The following is an 18,957-nucleotide window of genomic DNA, read 5'->3' on the forward strand; positions in this document are numbered from 1 at the left end:
TGAGACATGGATGGAAGAGCATTCAGGAAACCTGGCAGGAGGCTGCCCTGCAGTCGGGGTTGCAGGGAACAGTGAGAGAAGGAGGACAGATTCAGAATATGATTAGTGTCTAATGTCTCCATGACTGAGTGAGTGGATGTGGAGAGAGAGGAGGAGGCGGAGGTGGATGCAGGGAGATCATGAGTTGAGTGTTGGTTAACTTGAAAGTAATTGAGAAGGAGCCAACTGCCAAAAGGTAAATGGTGTAAGCTGGGAGCTCAGAGGAAAGGGTCCAAGCCAAAGGTCCGTATATGTGGTGGCATTTAAAGTCTTGGGAGTCGATGGGGCAATTTAGGGAGAAAGTTTTAAAGTAAGACAAAAGAGAGGACCCAGGAATCAACACTTACCAGTCAGCTAGAGGGAGCCACTGGGCAAGGGCAGCCCACCAGGCAGGAAAAACCAGCCCAGTGGGGCTCCTTAGAAGGCTAGGGGAGACTGTTTTAAAAAACCAGCCCAGTGGGGCTCCTTAGAAGGCTAGGGGAGACTGTTTTAAATAAGGAATAAGATCCTCAGAATGTATAAAGTGAAAAAAGCAAAATACAAGACTGCATATGTATGCCCCCACTGGTGGGGAAGACAAGGAAAAGGAGATACAGAATAATCTCGTGTGAGCGTAAAAATTTCTGCAAGAATCCCCAAGTGATAAAAGGTCCTCCTCCAGCAAGAAACATTGGCAGTCTGGGGCGGGGAGAGCTTTTAACTGTATACATTTCGTACTGGTTGAATTTTTAAATTATGTGCATGTATTTTTTCAAGGTAAAGTTAAGAAATTAAGGATCGGTTCCACCCCCCTCCTCAAATGTTGATTCTATGCTGCTCGGAGGTTTTGGAAGATCAGGCCCCAAAAGATGCTTAGGGGTTGGCAACGTGGAGAAGCTGAGTGAGGGGAGGTGGGGTGGGGAGAAGCCGTGGGGGCTGGTGAAGTGAGTGGGAAGTGGGAAAGTGGAGACGAGATGTGGAGATCACGTTTTTGAGAAGAGAGGCTGGAACTGAAGGAGTTGTGAGGTGTGGGGGGGTGACCAGAGGACCCAGAAGCTGGCGGGGTCATCACTACCCAGCCCCCTCCCCGTGCCCTCCATTGCCCCATCTCCTCCAGGAGCCCCCCAGGAGGCCCAGCGCAGCCTCACCGGGGCTCATCCCCCCACAGGCCATGTGGAAACGTCCTTAAGGGCTCACTTAGTTCCGAGCCGAGGTGACTGGGAGCGTTCAGAAACCATGGAGCCACCGCTGGTGGTTCCCTTGACAACCCAGAGTTACCGGATCCTACCACCCCAGCTTAAAAACACAAAAGCAAATGAATCGGGAGGTTTGGCCCTTTCCGGTGTTTGGGTTCCGGTCCCTTTCTCGGTCACCCTGTACAGATGGTCAGCGGGATGCCGGGTCCCTGGTCACTCCCGCTGCACCCTCGGGGTCCCCGGGGCCTCCTGCCGCCTGGCCTGCCTCGGGTCTCACTCCTCACACTCACTCAGCTCGTCTGGGTTGGAGGGGTTGGATGGGGTGTGCTCTTTAACAGAAAGTGAGTGGCATGGCATCTGCAGACCTTGCACTAACTGCCATTGCTCTCCACATGACGTTGATCCTGCCGTCACCTCTTCACCCACCCAGTGGGCCCCTCACATCTGCATGAGTCTCGTCACAGAGCCCTTTCCCTTCAGTCCCAACAGCACCCTGGTCCTGGGCCTTTTCATCAGCATTAAATGTCACCACCATTAAATGTCATCACCAGCATTAAAATGTCCTCCTCTGAGGTCTCCCCAGTGGTGTGAACCGCATTGCCTTGCAGAGCCTCTGATTTGGGGGTCAGCGTTGCTTGTCTCTAAATCCCAGGGAATCTGTGTCCGTAGAGGCTGGTGTCCTCATGCACACGTGACCACTGATGGCAGCAGAACTTCAGGGGCCGAGGAAGCAGAGACGGGAAGTCCTGCGGGAGGAGGCCTGGCCCGGAGGCCTGCTCGAACCACCAGGCAGGTCTGGAGACGACAAGCGTTCCCCACTGAGCTCCTAATCCTCAAACCTCCTGAGCAACGGGTTGTCCAATTCCCATTCTCAGCTGGGGAAACATCTCCTCAATCCCTGCCTCGCAGGACTGCTTTCTGTGGGCCCTGTTGACCTTTACTCTCACCTCCCGAAACCCATGACCCTTATGTAGCTACGTAAGTACCCTCCGTTTCCACAGTCTTCCATTAGATGAACCATAAATGCCTCCCTGACCTCCGGGAACTACAAGCATTTGTTCTTCCTGTTTCCCCACGTTCCCACAGATCATCCCAGACCTCCCAGGATTCCCCAGTTAGTCTAGGGGTGCTGACCCCTGAGAAGCTCGGGGCTGTGGGGACTCTGCTCTTTGCACACTGCAGTCTGTTGACTCCCCCCCCCTTGACCCCTGTACTTGCCACTCTGGCTCCCCCGGGTCACCACTCAGCCCTCTGGGTGAGCCCCTCCCATTACCCACCTCCCCCTTGAGCCACTTCCCACCCTCCCCAGTCGCTCCACCCACCTGAGGTGACCTTATTCCGCCACACCACTGCCATCCCCCATTCTCTTCTTCCTCTTCCACCTCTTGCCTTTCCCAAGTCCCAGCTCTCCGTGTCCCCTGTAACCCTCTCCAAGCGGTGGGCTCACTCTCCCACTCTCCTTGGACCTCATGGTCAGGAAGGGCAGTGGGTGGCCCCCTCATTCTTGTAAGCCCCTAGCACCTCACAGCTCCCCCCCACCTGGCTGTCCCATGCTCACCCTGGCAGCTCCCGTCCCCTGGCATACCCTGGAGGCCGGGCCCCCGGCCTCACTACCCGGAGCCCGGCCGTCACCCCAGGCAAGCAGCCTGGACCATCTCCACTCCACGCCACGCCCCTCCCCTTGTCCCCGGGATGCCTCTACCTTGGAAAGCCTTGCCTCCCTTCCTGCTCTCAGACCCCCATCTCCTCAGGTCCTCCTCTGGCAGAGGGCCTGACCTCCTTACACCCACCCCTGCTCACCAGCCCTGCCTTCCCCTCGTCCTAGGCCAGCCCGCTCACCTTTGACCCATCCTGGCCAAACTCAATCTGTAAACAATGGGCACCTCCATCTCCTGAGCCTGGACCCAGCTTTGGGGAACAGCTGAGACAGTCGCAGCCACTGCCCCCCCATAGTCACCAGCCCTTCAAGGCCCTGGCCCTTGGGGTCATCCTTCACCTCCTCTCCCTGGGGCTGCTTTCCAACCTCTCTCCTCTCCTCGCTCCTCACGCTTGGAAAGCAGATGCCTGCAGGTGGGAACTGCCCCAGCCTTTTGGCCCTCAAGCCAACACCCTAAGCTGTGCCCTCCTCCTGTCCTCCCACCCCCTTGGGCTCTGAGGTCCATCCTTTCCCATCTCCTAACAGCTCTTCCTTTTTCAGGAATCCGCTGTCACTGGAGCTCCACCTTCTTAACAATACTGTGTCCTTCCATAAGAATTTCCGACTGCCCCCGTGTCTCTCTATTCTTTATAAAGAGCATCTCTCCAGACCTACATCCTCCTCCCGCTCCCATCCTGTCGTCGTCTTCTCACAAACTGCTTTCAACAGTTGTCTCTTCTTGTAGTCCGCACATCCTCACCTCCCACTCCCTAGTCTTTGCAATCTGGCTTCTGCCCACACCACATGCCGAAACGGCTCTCGCTGAGCGCAGCAGTGGCCTTCCTACTGCTGAGTTTGGTGGGCACAGTTGACGGGGAGCACCTGTGCCCGCCCCTCGCCTTCCTTCCGGGTGAGGGTCCTGCAGGGGAGCGCTGCTGGCTTCTCCGCGCCTCACTCCCCTCCGACTTGCTGGGGTGCCTTTGAGTTAAGGACCAGGCTCGAGAGGCTCTGCCCTGCCTTTAGCCTTCTCTCCCTCTTTCCCTTCTCTTGGCTGCTGCCCAAGATGACATCAGCTCTTGAATGCCCCCAACCAACCGGGGAAGCTTAGCGGCATGGACCCTGCATTTTTACCCCTGCAATGGTGGGGGCCTGCTAGCAGGTAAATCTGCCCAATCCTGGGGTTTGGTACTAAGAGCCCATTTAGCCACAGATTAAGCCACATTTATCCACATCAGCTTTATCAGAAATAAAAGGGGAGGGGGTCTTGATCCATCAATCTTACTCCTTTGCCTCATTTCTCAGTTGGTTTAGAACTTGGCTCAGGAAGAGGGGGCTATTGGGCACTTGTAAACCCTAACAGACTCTTTATCCCACTTGACATTGTCACACACCCTGACACACACACACACACACACACACACACCAACCAAGCTTCTGGATCCTGGGGCTCCTGGATTTCCCTCTGCCTCTCTGGCTGCCCTACTCAATCTGCTCCTTGGCTTCCTCTATCTCTGCCACCCTTCGGTGCTGGTGTCCCCTGGGATCTGTCCTCAGCCCTCTTTTCTCCTCACTTTCCATATCCCTCCCTGGGAGAAGAGCTCATTCATTCCCAGGGCTTCAGTTCCTACTGGTGCTGAGTTCCAGATGTTTCTCTCAAGCCTTGAGCCCTGGACTTCAGACCCGTATACACACCACCTCTGCCTTTTGCACCCACTCATCACCTCCCATTTCCTCCCTAACCCTGTCCTGTGCCACGACAAAACCATTTGTTCCTCCCCAAGCTCTTCAGTCTTCAGCTGAAAGGTGGAGTCTCCAAGACCTGCAGCTTCCTGCCCGGGACTTGGTCTTCGTTGGCCACTGGGGCCTCTGACAGGTTCTTTGTCCCTTTGTCTTACCCGCCACAAGCTCCTGCAGCAGCCCCCAGCCCCCAGCAGGCTCCCTTCTTGGACTAGGTCTTCCTTCAGGTGGGCAAACACTTCACCCTTTCTAACGACTCCTCACATTCCAAGAGGCCCTCCCCACCTCCACCCGGGAAGCCACCCTGTGTTGGTAGAACACGCAATACTGGAGGGGAGCACACACCGGCTACTGAGTGAAAGGCTATGGAAACAGGACCCCCTAGGCGTCCAGCTCCGAGTTGCAAAGGTCCAAATGCTAAATATGATACCCAGCACCCCCAAGGAGAGGGGAGGATGGTCTGGGTCCCACGACGCCCTGCCAAGCACCCATTCACTCACGGGGAGACGCTCATTGTGTGCCTCCCGTGTGCCAGGCCCTGCCCTGGAGAGCGAATGGCAAGGACAGGAACAACCTCTGCATTCACATCACGGGGTGTCATCTAGTTTCATTTGCAAAATATTTCCACCCCAATTATTTCACTTGTGTCAGCATCCTTAACCCAAAAAAACTCATGGAATTGAATACATATCAAGAGACTTGGGGTCCACCTCTGCCTTGCTGAGTTACTGTGAGCTAGCCTCTGCTCCCCTGAACCTCAGTTTTGTCATCGGCCAGGTGGTAATAAATGGTTAACATCTAGTGAGCGCTTTCTCTGTGCCGGGCACCTAATCGTCACAACCACCTGGTGAGGGACATGAGTATTATCCCAATTTGGCAGACAAAGAAACCGAGGCACGGAGACTAACCTGGCCAGGGAGATCTGAGGGCAGGCCTGTCCAACCTCGTAGGTGGTTGCCCTGCTACACTGTCCTACTGCTCTTGTCCCAGGGTTCCAGCGAGAGCCACCAAGAGTCATAGAAAGCCTCAGTGGACTTTTGTAACTATTCATTTACTCCTTCCATCAAAGTTGCCAGGTCACAGAGATGGAAATAACAGCTTTTGACTCTGACTCCGACTCCAACTCCAGTCGCAGCTTCTGACTCCAACATAGCTCAGGGCCTGAGCTAGGAGTGGGCTCTGCCCAAAAGGCTGTGGGTTTCCTTTTGCCATTAGGCCAAGACAGTCGAGGGCAGGATGCCATTTCCCTTGTATTTCCCACAGCTCCTGGTGCCCTGATCTGAGTCTACACAAGCCATCAGCCCTTGCGGCTACCACTTTCTTCCTCATGTTCTGTGTGGTACTTCTGATGGGTGGAGACAGGCACCACTTGGGTGTCACCCTCTATTCCCAGCTTCTTGCTCAGGCGGCTGAGCTGGAGTCATGTTTCTTGGAAGGTTTAGAAAATCTCCCTGGAGTAGTGTAGATGCTGGAAGAGGCGAATTCGGTCATGAAAGTCCAAGTTAATATACCAAAACAAAACAGGAAGAGAGTGCAGTGTCCTTCTTACCCCAGGGCAATATATGACACGCTGTGATTTAGGCAAAAGCTGTCGGCATCGTCCTTGATTTCTGCCTCCAGGTGCTCCCCCTTCAGTCAGGCCAGGCTGGAGGAGGAAAACGAGCAAGGCGTGGGGTCACATGTGGCTGGACTTGACTCTGGACATCACCATTTACTAGCTGTGGGTCCCCAGCCTCTCTGAGCCTATTTCTACATCTGTAAAATGGAAATGGACAATCATCTTCTTAGGGTCTTTGTGAGGATTAAGTGAAATAATGTACACAGCCTCTCCCAGCCCAGGCCTGGTGCTCAGCACACTGCTGACCACATGAATGAGCATGTCCGTTTGTGTGGTTAAGGAATATTGCATGGCAGGCACCAGGCTGGACTCTAGGACCACGATGAGCAGGGAAGACATAGTCTCCAACCTCAAAAAACTTAAGGTTTAGTGAGTGTTAGAAAGAACGGTGTAGTAAATGCTCACACGACTGTGGAGGAGAAAAGAATTTTTTCATGATCTTGCAAGAGCGGGCGCACTACCAAAGAAACGTGACAGGCACGCCGAATAATAGAACACAGCAAAATTTATATCCTAGGACAAACACGCAAGTCCCTCCCCTGTTTCTCCATTGGCTGGATACTCCTCTCCGAGAGAGCTAACCAGTCCGCCCTTGGGAAGGAGCTAGCTCCAACTCGGGGCTTACGTCAGGGGCTCTCTCTTTCCCTTTAACCTCGGAGCCCATTTGAGCCAGTCTTCTACTTTCCATTTTCCCCTACTCCACGTTGCCTTTATGTGAAAGCTAAACTTAACCCTTTCTTACAGTGGGGAGACAGGCATTAATCAAATCAACTCACAAAAAAAACATTCTTGCCCTCCAGGCTAAGTGCTATTCCAAAGTGAAATATCAGTGGCCTGAGTATTTCACCACATTCACGACGTCCCGGGTCTTGTCTTCTCCATGCACAGTAGGTCACTGATGGGGAAGAGATGCTTTGCAGGGGCAGGAGGGAGCAGGAAAGGCTCAGGCTGCAGCACTTCACTGCAAATGGACCAAGGGAACCTGGCAAACGAGTGGCTTTTGACTCTGCAGCTTTTGTAAATAAACCGTGTAGAAAAGGTGCATTTACCATTCGAAAGCAGCTCCCTTTCTTCCCAGTTGCTGCCCCGTGCCATTTACAGCACTCAGCCTGCGGGGTGAGCTTTCCCCCCAGGTGGGCCCTGCTGTGACCCTGGGATGGTTACTCCACTGCTCTGTGCCTCTCGGCTGGCCTCTGTAGGATGGGAACAGGCTGGGTTGTATCTGGGGCCAGAGAGGACGTAGAAGGCAGAACACAGGCCACTGCTCCCCCTGGCTCCGGGCTCCAGGGCCCTCCAAACCCCAGGGGACCTATTGTGTTCCACCAACAGTGCTAGAGGTGGAAGGAGATAAAATAAATGGGTTGGTTGTAGGCCTGTGCCAGTTTGAATGTATTATGTCCCCCCCAAAAAGCCATATTCTTTGGTGCAATCTTGTGGGGCAGATGTAATAGTGGGGATTAAGTTGGAAAGTTTGGATTAGGTTGTTTGCATGGAGATGCACCCCACCCAACTGTAGATGATAACTGATGGGATATTTCCATGGAGGCGTGGCCCCACCCATTCAGGGTGGGCCTTGATCAGTGGAGCCATATAAATGAGCTGACTCAGGGAGACAGAACTCAGTGCAGCTGTGAGTGACGTTTTGAAGAGGAGCAAGCTTGCTAGAGAGGAATGTCCTGGGAGAAAGCCATTTTGAAACCAGAACTCTGGAGCAGATGCCAGCCATGTGCCTTCCCAGCTAACAGAGGTTTTCCGGACACCATTGGCCATCCTCCAGTGAAGGTACCCGATTACTGATGTGTTACCTTGGACGCTTTATGGCCTTAAGACTGTAACTGTGTAGCCAAATAAACCCCCTTTTTATAAAAGCCAATCCATCTCTGGTGTTTTGCATTCTGCAGCACTAGCAAACTAGAACAGATTTTGGTACCAGAGAAGTGGGGTGCTTTTGCTGCTGAGTTTGCAAATACCAAAATGTTGGAACGGCTTTTTAAATGGATAATGGGGAGTTTCTGGAAGAGTTGTGAGGAGCTTGATAGAAAAGGCCAAAATTGCTTTAAAGAGACTGTTTGTGGAAATATGGACTCTAAAGATACTTCTGATGAGGCCTTGAACAGAAATGATGAATGTGTTGTTGCAAACTGGAAGAAAGGTGATCCTTGCTTTAAAGTGGCAGAGAATTTGGCAAGATTGAGTCCTGGTGTCAGATGGAAGGAAGAATTTGAAAGCGACAACCTGAAATACTTAGCTGAGGAGATTTCCAGACTACAGGTGGAGGACGTACCCTGGCTTCTCTTTGAGGCTTATAGTAAAATGCGAGCGGAGAGAGATAAACTTAGAACTGAACTCTTGGGTTCAAAGAAACCAGAAGCTGATGGCTTGGAAAATTACAGGCTTCCAGGGGGTGGAATCCCAGAAGCTACAGCCCAATGTGAGGATGTGACCAAATGTGAAGCCCAGCCGCCATTCAGTGCATGCCAAGATTGGAGATGGAATTATCCAGAAGGGATTTGTGGAAAGTCCTATTGTCTGATGGCTTTGACCCGTGTGCTTCATGCAAAGCCAACAGAATTTTTGTGAGATCTTTATAGACAGAGCCATTGCCAGTCTGGACTGGAGGAGACAGACAAGGAAAAAATTAAAGGAAAAATCTCTTCAAAGACAGAGCCATGGAGGTTGAGGTCTGGAGTCAAGAGGTCTCGGGCTGGGAGAGCAGAGCAGCCCACATGCATGGAAAGGGTGACTTTGCCCTGGAGGTCAAGGGAGGGCTTTCCGCCTCAATGCTCTGGAAGAGTTTTGCCACCTCAGGTCCCAAAGAGGGTGGAACACATTCCCAGGGAATTGGGGAGAGCCTGGCTGCCACCACACTGTTCTGAAGGGGTTGAGCGTGTGCCCCGGAGATGGAAGGGAATCTGGGAGCTGCCCCGATGTTTGAGGAGGGTGGGGCCGAGAAGGTGGTCTCCCCAATGTGTGGATATGTTGGAGCACTCACCCAAGCATTTGGAGAGGAAAGGGCTGCCACAAAGGCACTTGGGAAGCATTAGACTCCCACTCTCTCAAGCCCCAAGGATGCAACATTGTTCTGTAAATGACTCTCAGACTTTGAAATCTAATGGAGTTTGTCCTGCGGGTTTTAGGAACTGTTTTGCTCCTGTTAACCCTGTTTTCCTTACTCTTTCTCCTTATGGCAATGGAAATGTTTATCCTATGAATGTCCCTCCTTTATATTGGAAGCATATAACTTGTTCTAAGTCCACAGATCCAAAGCTAAAGGAAAAGTATGCCTTAGGACTGACCATGCCTATATTTGATTTTGATGAGATCTTGTACTTAACTATTGTTACTGAAATGATTTAAATTTCTGTGGTATTGTGGGATGAATGTATTTTGTATTTGGAAAGAATATGTTTTTCTGGGGTCCGGGGGGTGGAATGTGCCAGTTTGAATGTATTATGTCCCCCCAAAAAAGCCATATTCTTTGATGCAATCTTGTGGGGCAGACATAATAGTGGGGATTAAGTTGGAAAGTTTGGATTAGGTTGTTTGCATGGAGATGCGCCCCACCCAACTGTAGATGATAACTGATGGGATATTTCCATGGAGGTGTGGCCCCACTCATTCAGGGTGGGCCTTGATCAGTGGAGCCATATAAACGTGCTGACACAGGGAGACAGAACTCAGTGCAGCTGTGAGTGACGTTTTGAAAAGGAGCAAGCTTGCTAGAGAGGAATGTCCTGGGAGAAAGCCATTTTGAAACCAGAACTTTGGAGCAGATGCCAGCCACGTGCCTTCCCAGCTAACAGAGGTTTTCTGGACACCATTGGCCATCTTCCAGTGAAGGTACCAGATTACTGATGTGTTACCTTGGACACCTTATGGCCTTAAGACTGTAACTGTGTAGCCAAATAAACCCCCTTTTTATAAAAGCCAATCCATCTCTGGTGTTTTGCATTCCGCAACATTAGCAAACCAGAACAAGGCCTTTTCATTTCTCCCTTGGGAAGCCAAGGGAAAGGCCAGAGGCTTCTAGCCTCTTTCCATAGAAAAAGACATCAAGGACTGAGAATTGGGAATGAGTGCCTTATGAGATATGGAGCATTCTGTTACTAGAAGTGTTCAAAAGTACATACCAGAGAACTGTAGATACACTGTCTGCCAGGGACAAGTCTACCAGTAGCATAAACTTCAGGCGAGGCTTGATCCAGTGGCTCAATGTCTGGATCACTAAAGACCCAGTGTCTTTTTCTCCTTTTTGCCTTTCAAGATGTTAGCTTCCTCCTAAGGTGGCTCCCTTGCTGTTCACAAGATTTTTGCCAGCAGCTGGGAAAGGGGGTGGAGTCAGTGTCCCTCCTGTCACATGGCAGGGAAGTGGAAGGACAGAGGGCTGGCTGAAAATGGGGCCCTGCCACCACCAAGAGCATGGAAGCATGGAACCTACGGTCCCCTGTGATGGTCACCTGTAGAGGGAACAGCTCCTGCCCTCAGAAGAGCTGGGGCTGGGTGACTTCTTGTGTCCCTTCCATTGTAAGTATGGAGCCAACACCTACCTTTAGGTGTTAAATGCCCGTTCGTTAAGGAGAAGTGAGGTGCCATATGGCTTTGTCCCAGTGCCACCTGCTGGCTGCACCCTCCCATGGCAGCTTTGGGGTGACCTGAGAAGCAGCCTCTGGCTCCGGGGAGCATTGCCAGCTTGGTTTCCTGTACTTGCCATGTTCCCGGGACCACACGGATCTTCCACAGGGGGCTGGACTCAGTCACTTCTAAGGTCCTATAAGCACTTGAATTGCTCTTTCAATTTTCTCCCTCACCACTAGGCTCCTTTAGGGAGAACTGCAGTTTTTCCTGGCATTGACAATTACATAATCCTGGGTTTCTAGATACCTGAGCAGCTCCAAGGCTGTTACAAGCACTTCATTCACCTAAGCTTATATCACCAGGGGCAAAGACCACAAGTTTCAATCATCTCCAAGGAAGCAAGAGCTGGAAGGAGGCCAAAGACAGGCCTCTACATTGGCTTTTAGGTTTGTTTTCATATTTACTTTTGAAATAATGGCTACCGTGTAGGTGGACCTCATCTTTTCCTTAGATTGAGCTCGAAAGTAGGAGTCATCCTGTATACAGCAGTTTCTGGGCAAATTGTGATTAGCCACAACCCAAGCCCATTTCTTTGTTCCCCTGTTCATTTAGAACCCAACAGGAATCACGGAACCTCCCTCCCAGGAGGTGTTGTAAAGCAGGGTGTGGAGATGGTAAAGCATCTCTACTTGGGGGACTGCAGATCAGGCTGCATTCTGAGAAACAGCAGGATGGTAATGAACTACTTAATGTCTTCAACCAGGCGCTCTGCTTGGAGAGCAGACTCTCCAAGAATCAGCATTAGAGTAGACTTGTATTATTCTCATTTTCTTATACCCTGCAGAGAGAGGCTGTATAGATTTCAACATGACCAAAAACAATCTGAAAAGTCACTATTTTGAATTGGTTTTATTTCAATTTTTACAGAAACCTGATTGGAGTTAAGTATGTAGTTATAAGTTCAATAACAGTTTCTACAAAAATGCTCATACGATGCCAGAATTCCTTAAAAGCAACTAATATCATATTCTTGTTTTGCATAAAACATGCATTAGTATCAACTGCCTCATAATGGCCAAAATCAGTCTCTACAAGAAGAGATGGTCCAACACAGTCAATAAGAAAACTAGTTATGAACAACAGGTAAGAAAGGTTTCCTGGTTAATGTAATGTAAAGAAGGAACAGTACCTTTCATAAAACAAGCCCTTCAGCACTGGGGTGATCTGCAGTTATGTGCTGCACTGTAATACATCACCTGTGAAACTTGGTCCTGACCTATGAGAGGAAATAAAGAACTTTCTGGTAGCTAAATCAGAAATTTCAGACTGTATAAACTTTTAGGCCACAATGGTACACAAATAGTGCAACTGTGCAGGAGTTCAAAAAATCCTCAGACTTAGAAAAAAGTTCCCAAGCTGTTGATTGTAAACAATCTCAAAAACACCCTGAGCTTTTTAACCCAGCTTCTCTACAAGGCCAGCTTGGGGCACACAAGCACCTCCAGCTGCCACAGACCTTCTGGCTCCACACATCTTCATGAGGATCCATATCTGTAATTAGGCAGTTTAGTGGGTATACCATTTCTTTGAGACCTTGGCTTTTTTTTAAGTCAGGTTCATCTTGTCCAGGTATTGGTAGGCCATCATATACATGGTGACTGCCAGGCACACAAACGAATACTGGCCCCAAAGCTTAAAATGCTTATGGTCACATACCTCAAAATGTGCCATCTATTGTCAGGAAAGACCTCATTGCTCCAGAGGGAAAGAACAACTGAATGCTCTGCATTTATCAAAGGGTATTTTCCACATAGACTGGGGGCCTTTAAGGAGATTTCACACCAACTAAAAGGACTTCTCCTCAAATATGGGGCTTTATACAATATTCCTTGGGTATCTTCAAAAGAAGATTTCATAGTCATTAAGGAACCAGCTGTGGACATAAAGTTTATATACATAAAACTCATCATTCATGCAGCCTAGGACCTTGTTCGGAATCTCTTCCAGAGCCAGCCTCTTCCAAAACGGCAAGTGCTTCCCTGCTTGCTTGAGCCAAGTCAGTATGTTTTTTTTCTTAAGTACAGATTTAAGGGGAAAAAATAATTTATTGAGGTTCTAATAACATTTTCATAACAGAACAATATCAAAATAGGTTTGTTTTTAATATATGCATATGAATATCCCTGATAGTATAAAGAAATCCAAAAGACTTTGTAAACCACCAAGATTTTTACAGGGGTAGTACCTGGTCTATTTCACTAGGCAGCAGAAAAGGGACTAGTATACTGGCCAATTTTCTCCAGGAAGCCCTGTGAGCGCTATAGTACAGAAATTCTAATATTCTAGTGCCAGCAGAATTGTGAATGAACATGTCACTTTAAATTCACTAGTAAAAATCATAACAAAGGTTGTTTCCTCAATTCTGCCATCATCCCATCTCCCTGCCTGTGCCAGACATCCAGGTCAGAAATCCATTGGCGTGGCCATTTGGGAGGGGAGGCCCAGAAGAAAATACTTCAAAGGTCCCTTTCTCAGCCATCACCAACCCTCAAAAAGCAGGGATGTGGGGGAAGGAGCAGACCAGGCTTCAGGAAGCTCTGACCCAAAGCACCACTCTCATAGGGTGGGGAACCCAGAGGGGTCGGGTCCTAGCTTACAGAAGAGAGCCGTCCGCAATGCCCCACAAAGCGGGTCTTGGAATACAATAGCTCTGTGGCAAAGTAGACATAGTAAGGAGTTAAAGAAACCAATTTAATTTCTTAAAATCAAAGCAAACTTCTTAAAACTTAAAAGCAAATAACCAACGGGTGTATCGGAGTAAGGGGGGGCGTCTAGAGTTTGTGGAGTATGTTGCATTTAGCTGAGTCATTAATGAGAATGCTGGCTGTGAAATCAGCATCAACACTGTGGCTACGCAAGTTACGGGGAAGGAGGGAAGCACAAGGCTGGAGGAGGAGGCCTCTTGGAAGAGGGGAGGATGGAAAGTGGACCAAATGTGAAACATGCCTCTTTTATTCCCGGAATAGTAAGTGGCATTTTCATTGGCCTGAAAGAGCAGGCTCATGCTCCATTCTAGCTGCAATAATACTGCACCCCATCCACTCTTCTTCTCTTTTTTGACTGAAATTCTTCAAAGAACTGCTGGATGTCTTCTCTCTTAACAACCTGTTGATGAAAAGCAAGACAAGGAAAAGGAACCAAATTGTAGAACAGCAGTGATGGGCCATAGATTCACAAATACGGCAAACAATATTGCTGCCAAGAATTACTTTAATGTGTAACTAATTATACTATCTCAATTTTATAGAAGAGATCACCGAAGCTCACAGAGACTGGACTATTCAGAGTCATACAGCGAGGCAGACTAAATAGCATGGTGGTTAAAAGACACTTAGGTTCTCCCACCAACCTCAGTTTCCTCATGTGAAACGGAGATAAAAGCACTACATATCTAAGAGGGTCATTTGAAGATCAGATGAGATACAGTGCCTGGTACATAGTAAGTTCTCAATAAGTATTAGCTGAGAAGAAAAGTGACAGAGCCAGCATACAAAATGAGAATTCTAAAGGTCTCTGAGTCTGCAGATCTCTTCACGCTCACTCGCTCGCTCACTCTCTCTCTCTTCAAAAAGCTGTGTTTTTGGAATGTCTCTCAGCTCTGTATAAGCACCCAAAAAATACAAATCTGTTTGCTTTAAGATTTGTGCTTTCTTCTTTACCAATAGTAGAGAATTTTTTTAAAAAGAAAAAAAAAAAAGAACCAAAAAACATTTCCCTTTCCAAGAGCCAAAAATCAAAGAGGTTTGCTACATTAACAGAAAATTGGCCCAAACAAAAAACAAAAGCATAGAAGCTGCTTTTAGTAAAATGGAATGTCCATTTTACACAATAAATAGGAGACATTTATGCTCCATTTTACTAACAAAGGATTTAGAGCTTCACACAAAAGTGTAAGACAAAGGGAAAAATGGATAAAATACTGAACTGGGACAACCCAGAATGAGTCCCTGTTCACCCCAGGAATGAGTCTATGCGTTTGACCCTAGAACTAAAGCTTTCTAGGGCATCACAAAGAGAGGTTTGTTAATTTGTGTTTTAATTTAAAGAGTAACAGATTCTTACTGTAATAAGGAAGGAAGGTGGGGCGGGGAAAGGGAAGGAGAGAGAGAGCATATGAACGCAAGTGAGCAAAAGGGACAAAGAGATGGAGTAAGAAAGAGGTCACAAAACCCTCCCATGCTCTCACCTCAGGGGCAAAAGTGATGTCAACATATTCAAATGGCAATGCTAACTTGAAATCACTTTCTTGGGTTAAGATACTTAATCCTCTAAATGAAGGAACTTAAGTTTTGTTAGTACTCTACTAGAAACCAATAGCTGATATTCAAGTTTCACTAGCACAAAGAGTAAAATCTTGAAACTACTTGACAACTGATGAGGAATTAGAACCCCTAACAGAGTCAGGATCTAGATGGCTAACAACCCCAAATAACTGCAGCTTAAAGCCCTAATACATGTGACTAAATGGCTGGGAAACTGACATTTATAAAATGCTAATAAATACAATACTTTAGGCGTTCCAAAATGAGTGATCTGTCCCTACCTTGGATCACAAATATTAACCACTGAAAAGTCACAGGAAAAAGAAATAATTTCTCTGGCAAAGATATTGTAGGAAGAGACCTAAAAATACATAAATTAGAGTGTGAAATTTTTAGTGTCTAGACGTCCTCAAATCGTCACAGCCAACTGCAGAATAGAAATGGTTTGTCTCAGAAAATTTGTATTTTCTAAGTGTTATTTTTTTTATAGTCCAACACAAAACTTAAAAGTCAGTTCTTCATCTAAGAACATCCAGAATTTACTAACATTACTCCCTGTGGACAAACACAATCAAACTGTTATGTTCAGTTTTTTTTGTAAGGACCTAGTTAGTAACTGTCATGGAACAAACAATAAAAAAAATCATATCTTTCTGTCCTTTCAAATCATTATGTCAGATAAAAAACCATCTCTTGAAGACTCATAAAGAGTGGCTCTAGAGATAATGGAGAACTGAATGTTGAAGATACACATGAAAACTTGGAAGAAAATTGTTTCAAATGTGAATAGAAAAAGGCAACATATCTAATTTTTTTCTTTTACAGGATTTTAACTGAGTGTATAATAAAATATGTAAAGAGCACTGTGACTACAAACTGCACAAGAGGGAAGACACAACAGCACTGCAGTCAGGAACACACACTTGGACACCGTTTGAAACACCTAAAGCATCTATTAGTAGAACCAAGGTTGAACAGACCGCAGGCCGTCCACACAGCAGTAAAAGGGAATGAGGAATATCTACAGAGATGGTATGGGCTGATCTCCAGGATACCATGTGAAATGAAAAAAACAGGTAGAGAGAAGTGTGTACATCCAAAAAAGGGGGGAGATACAAATATCCATATATTTGTTTATATTTTTAAAAGTATATAAAATATACAAAAGAAATACATGTTTAAATTTTTACTTGTAAGATGAGAAAGGGAACCAGTTGGAGAGGACAGGAATAGAAGCTACACTTCTCTAAACATTACTCACTTTGTAGCCTTGACTGTGGAACCATGTAAATATTCTACATAATTAAAAAACAAAATTAAATCAAAATGAGTAAAAAGACCCCTTAAAATCAAAAGCAAAATGCAATAAATGAAGCTGATTGTGTACTGAATTGTTGATTTAACCCTTTAGGGAGGGCTTATTTCACTGTTAACTTTGAAACATCACAATCTGACTGAACATCCCTAGCGGGATATATACTAAAGGATAAATACAAATGAAAACCTACATAAAAATTGTAATTATTTCAATAATCATATTGTTAGTAATAATATTGATATTGTTATTCCAAAACATACATATATAGTTGGAAAAAGCAAATAAGTAATTATATTACTGTCATTAGGAAACAGGATTTTCAGGGTATAAAATCAAAGCAGTTCAGTAAAATTTAAATCTAAATTGACAATGTCAATGTGAACTCATGATGTATTTTTGTTAAAGTTTTTATGAGCTATATTCACTGAAAAAGCCTAGGAACAGTGGCCAAGCCAGTACCACTGAGCTTTTCTGGGGTTTATACTGAGGCCTCTAAATACATTTTCCCACTAAAGAAACCAAGGACGCTGGAGAAAGGGTTATTTCCAGCTCTGAGACAAAATGTACAAGAGCCTAAACATCTTTTCGTAGAAAGCAAGGAAGCTATCAAAGACTACTGAGGTTGTATCTCAAGGACTCAAGAGCTAAACTGAAGAGGCTCCCAATGGCAAAATGAGGGACAATTTCAATATCAATAAGAATAAGTACAATGGACTGAAACAGTAAATGTGTTAAATCCATAAATTCATAATGATATGAAAGAAAAAAAAAACAAAAACACTGGATACCCTTGGAGGATGCTATTGAACCAACTCATTATTTGAAAACTAGTAAATAAAGGGAGATAATCAAAAATCCATAAATTCATAATGATATGAAAGAAAAAAAAAACAAAAACACTGGATACCCTTGGAGGATGCTATTGAACCAACTCATTATTTGAAAACTAGTAAATAAAGGGAGATAATCAAGCAATGGGCCTACCTTTCCTGTCTGACTTGTACCTCAGGGTAACCCAATAAAAGGAAGGAAGGATGATAAAATTAGAATATCGCCATTTTACATATCCCTAATGAAATAAGGTATCTAAGCAATAATTCAATGGCCACTAACATCACAAAAAGAGACAAGAAATATTATGCACCCCTGATGGATATATACAACACCAACTATAAAATATTCCTCCCCTCCCCACTCAACCAAATCTGAATCAGATCAAGCCCCTAAAGGACAGAGAAAGATGTTAAATGACACCATTAAAATGCAAAGAGCAAAATCCACAATGTAGGAAACTTTTAGGACCAACAACCTGTTTTCTTTAACAATCAATTTTCATGGGGGGAAAGGGGAGAAAAGAAACCTACAGAATAAAGAGCCTTAAGAGACAAGGCATGAACCTTGTTTGAAAACTAATTTCAACAAACCAAGTATAAAAAAAAAAATCAAGAAATTTGAACATTGACAAGGTTTGATATTATGGAAGGACAATTAATTTTTTTAGGTGTGACAATGGCATTACAGTTATTTTTTTTTTTAAAGATACCTTCCCTTTTAGAGATACAAACTGAAATATTTACAGATGAAATGATGTCTGAGATTTGTTTCAAAATAATTGAGGGTGGGTGGGTGCAAGGAGAGGTACAGATGAAACAAAAGTGGCCAGGAGTTGTTGCTGGATAATGGGCATATGGGATTTAATTGTTTTCTACTTTTGTGTTTGTCTGAAATGTTCCATGGTTAAAAAAGAAACCAACAAAGAACACAGCTTTCAAGTCAGACAGGCTTGGATTCAAATAGTGGCTCTGTATGACCGTGGACAAGCTATTTACCTTTCTAAAACTCTAAAATGCACATTGAAATATTGATCTCACCAGGTTACAGCAGGGACTAAATGGGATAATGTTTATGAAGTACTCAGTAAAATGTCTAGCATAAGGTAAGTAATTAGTAAATGGTACCTATCAATATTGACACTTATTGTTATTAAGTGAAAAGGAAAAAGATGACAAAGACTAAAGATCAGCCACTGTGATCAGTAATTACTACCTCTATTTTTAAATTCAATTCAATTATGATACAAACTGGTTCACATAATAGAGGGTATATATGCAAGGATAGCAGATTGTATGAGATATAAGTAATAAAGGAATAATTGGATGATATGTGAGAAAAAAGCATATTATTATTTGGCATATGTGGCCCAAGTTCAAACACAGTCAAGACAGACTTATTGTTGCCATCTGCTTAATGTCCTTTTTTGATAACTGGATAGATCACAACAACAGTTCACAACTAGATCTTTAACAGTTGTTTATAAAAGACAAATTAAAACATAAAGGGAGGGAGTGAGATGATTTGGGGCTCTGTCCACCCACAAAATCTTTGAACAACCAGCAATAACGTCTTTCTCAAAGCTCCAGAAAACAGTTAAAGGACTGCAGTAACAGGGCAAGCACCAAATTAAGAAAAAGGCAACTTAAAAGCAGTAGAATCTCAGGTACTGGCTGGCCTTCCTCCCACCCCTTGCTGGTTTGGCA

General features: G+C 46.0%; 1 protein-coding gene across 1 annotated transcript in view; it reads right to left on the reverse strand.

Moving 5' to 3' along the window:
• Positions 1–11,670: 11,670 nt before the first annotated feature.
• UBR7 (ubiquitin protein ligase E3 component n-recognin 7) overlaps positions 11,671–18,957 on the reverse strand; it is a 35,895-nt gene continuing 28,608 nt past the window's right edge. The window contains exon 11 of the mRNA XM_037832014.1: positions 11,671–13,945. Within this exon, the coding sequence (XP_037687942.1) occupies positions 13,853–13,945 (93 nt within the window). The 3' untranslated portion in view covers positions 11,671–13,852. The remainder of the gene's footprint in view (positions 13,946–18,957) is intronic.

Source organism: Choloepus didactylus, chromosome 4 (genome assembly GCF_015220235.1).
Source record: "Choloepus didactylus isolate mChoDid1 chromosome 4, mChoDid1.pri, whole genome shotgun sequence".
In the NCBI taxonomy this organism is placed as follows: Eukaryota; Metazoa; Chordata; class Mammalia; order Pilosa; family Megalonychidae; genus Choloepus; species Choloepus didactylus.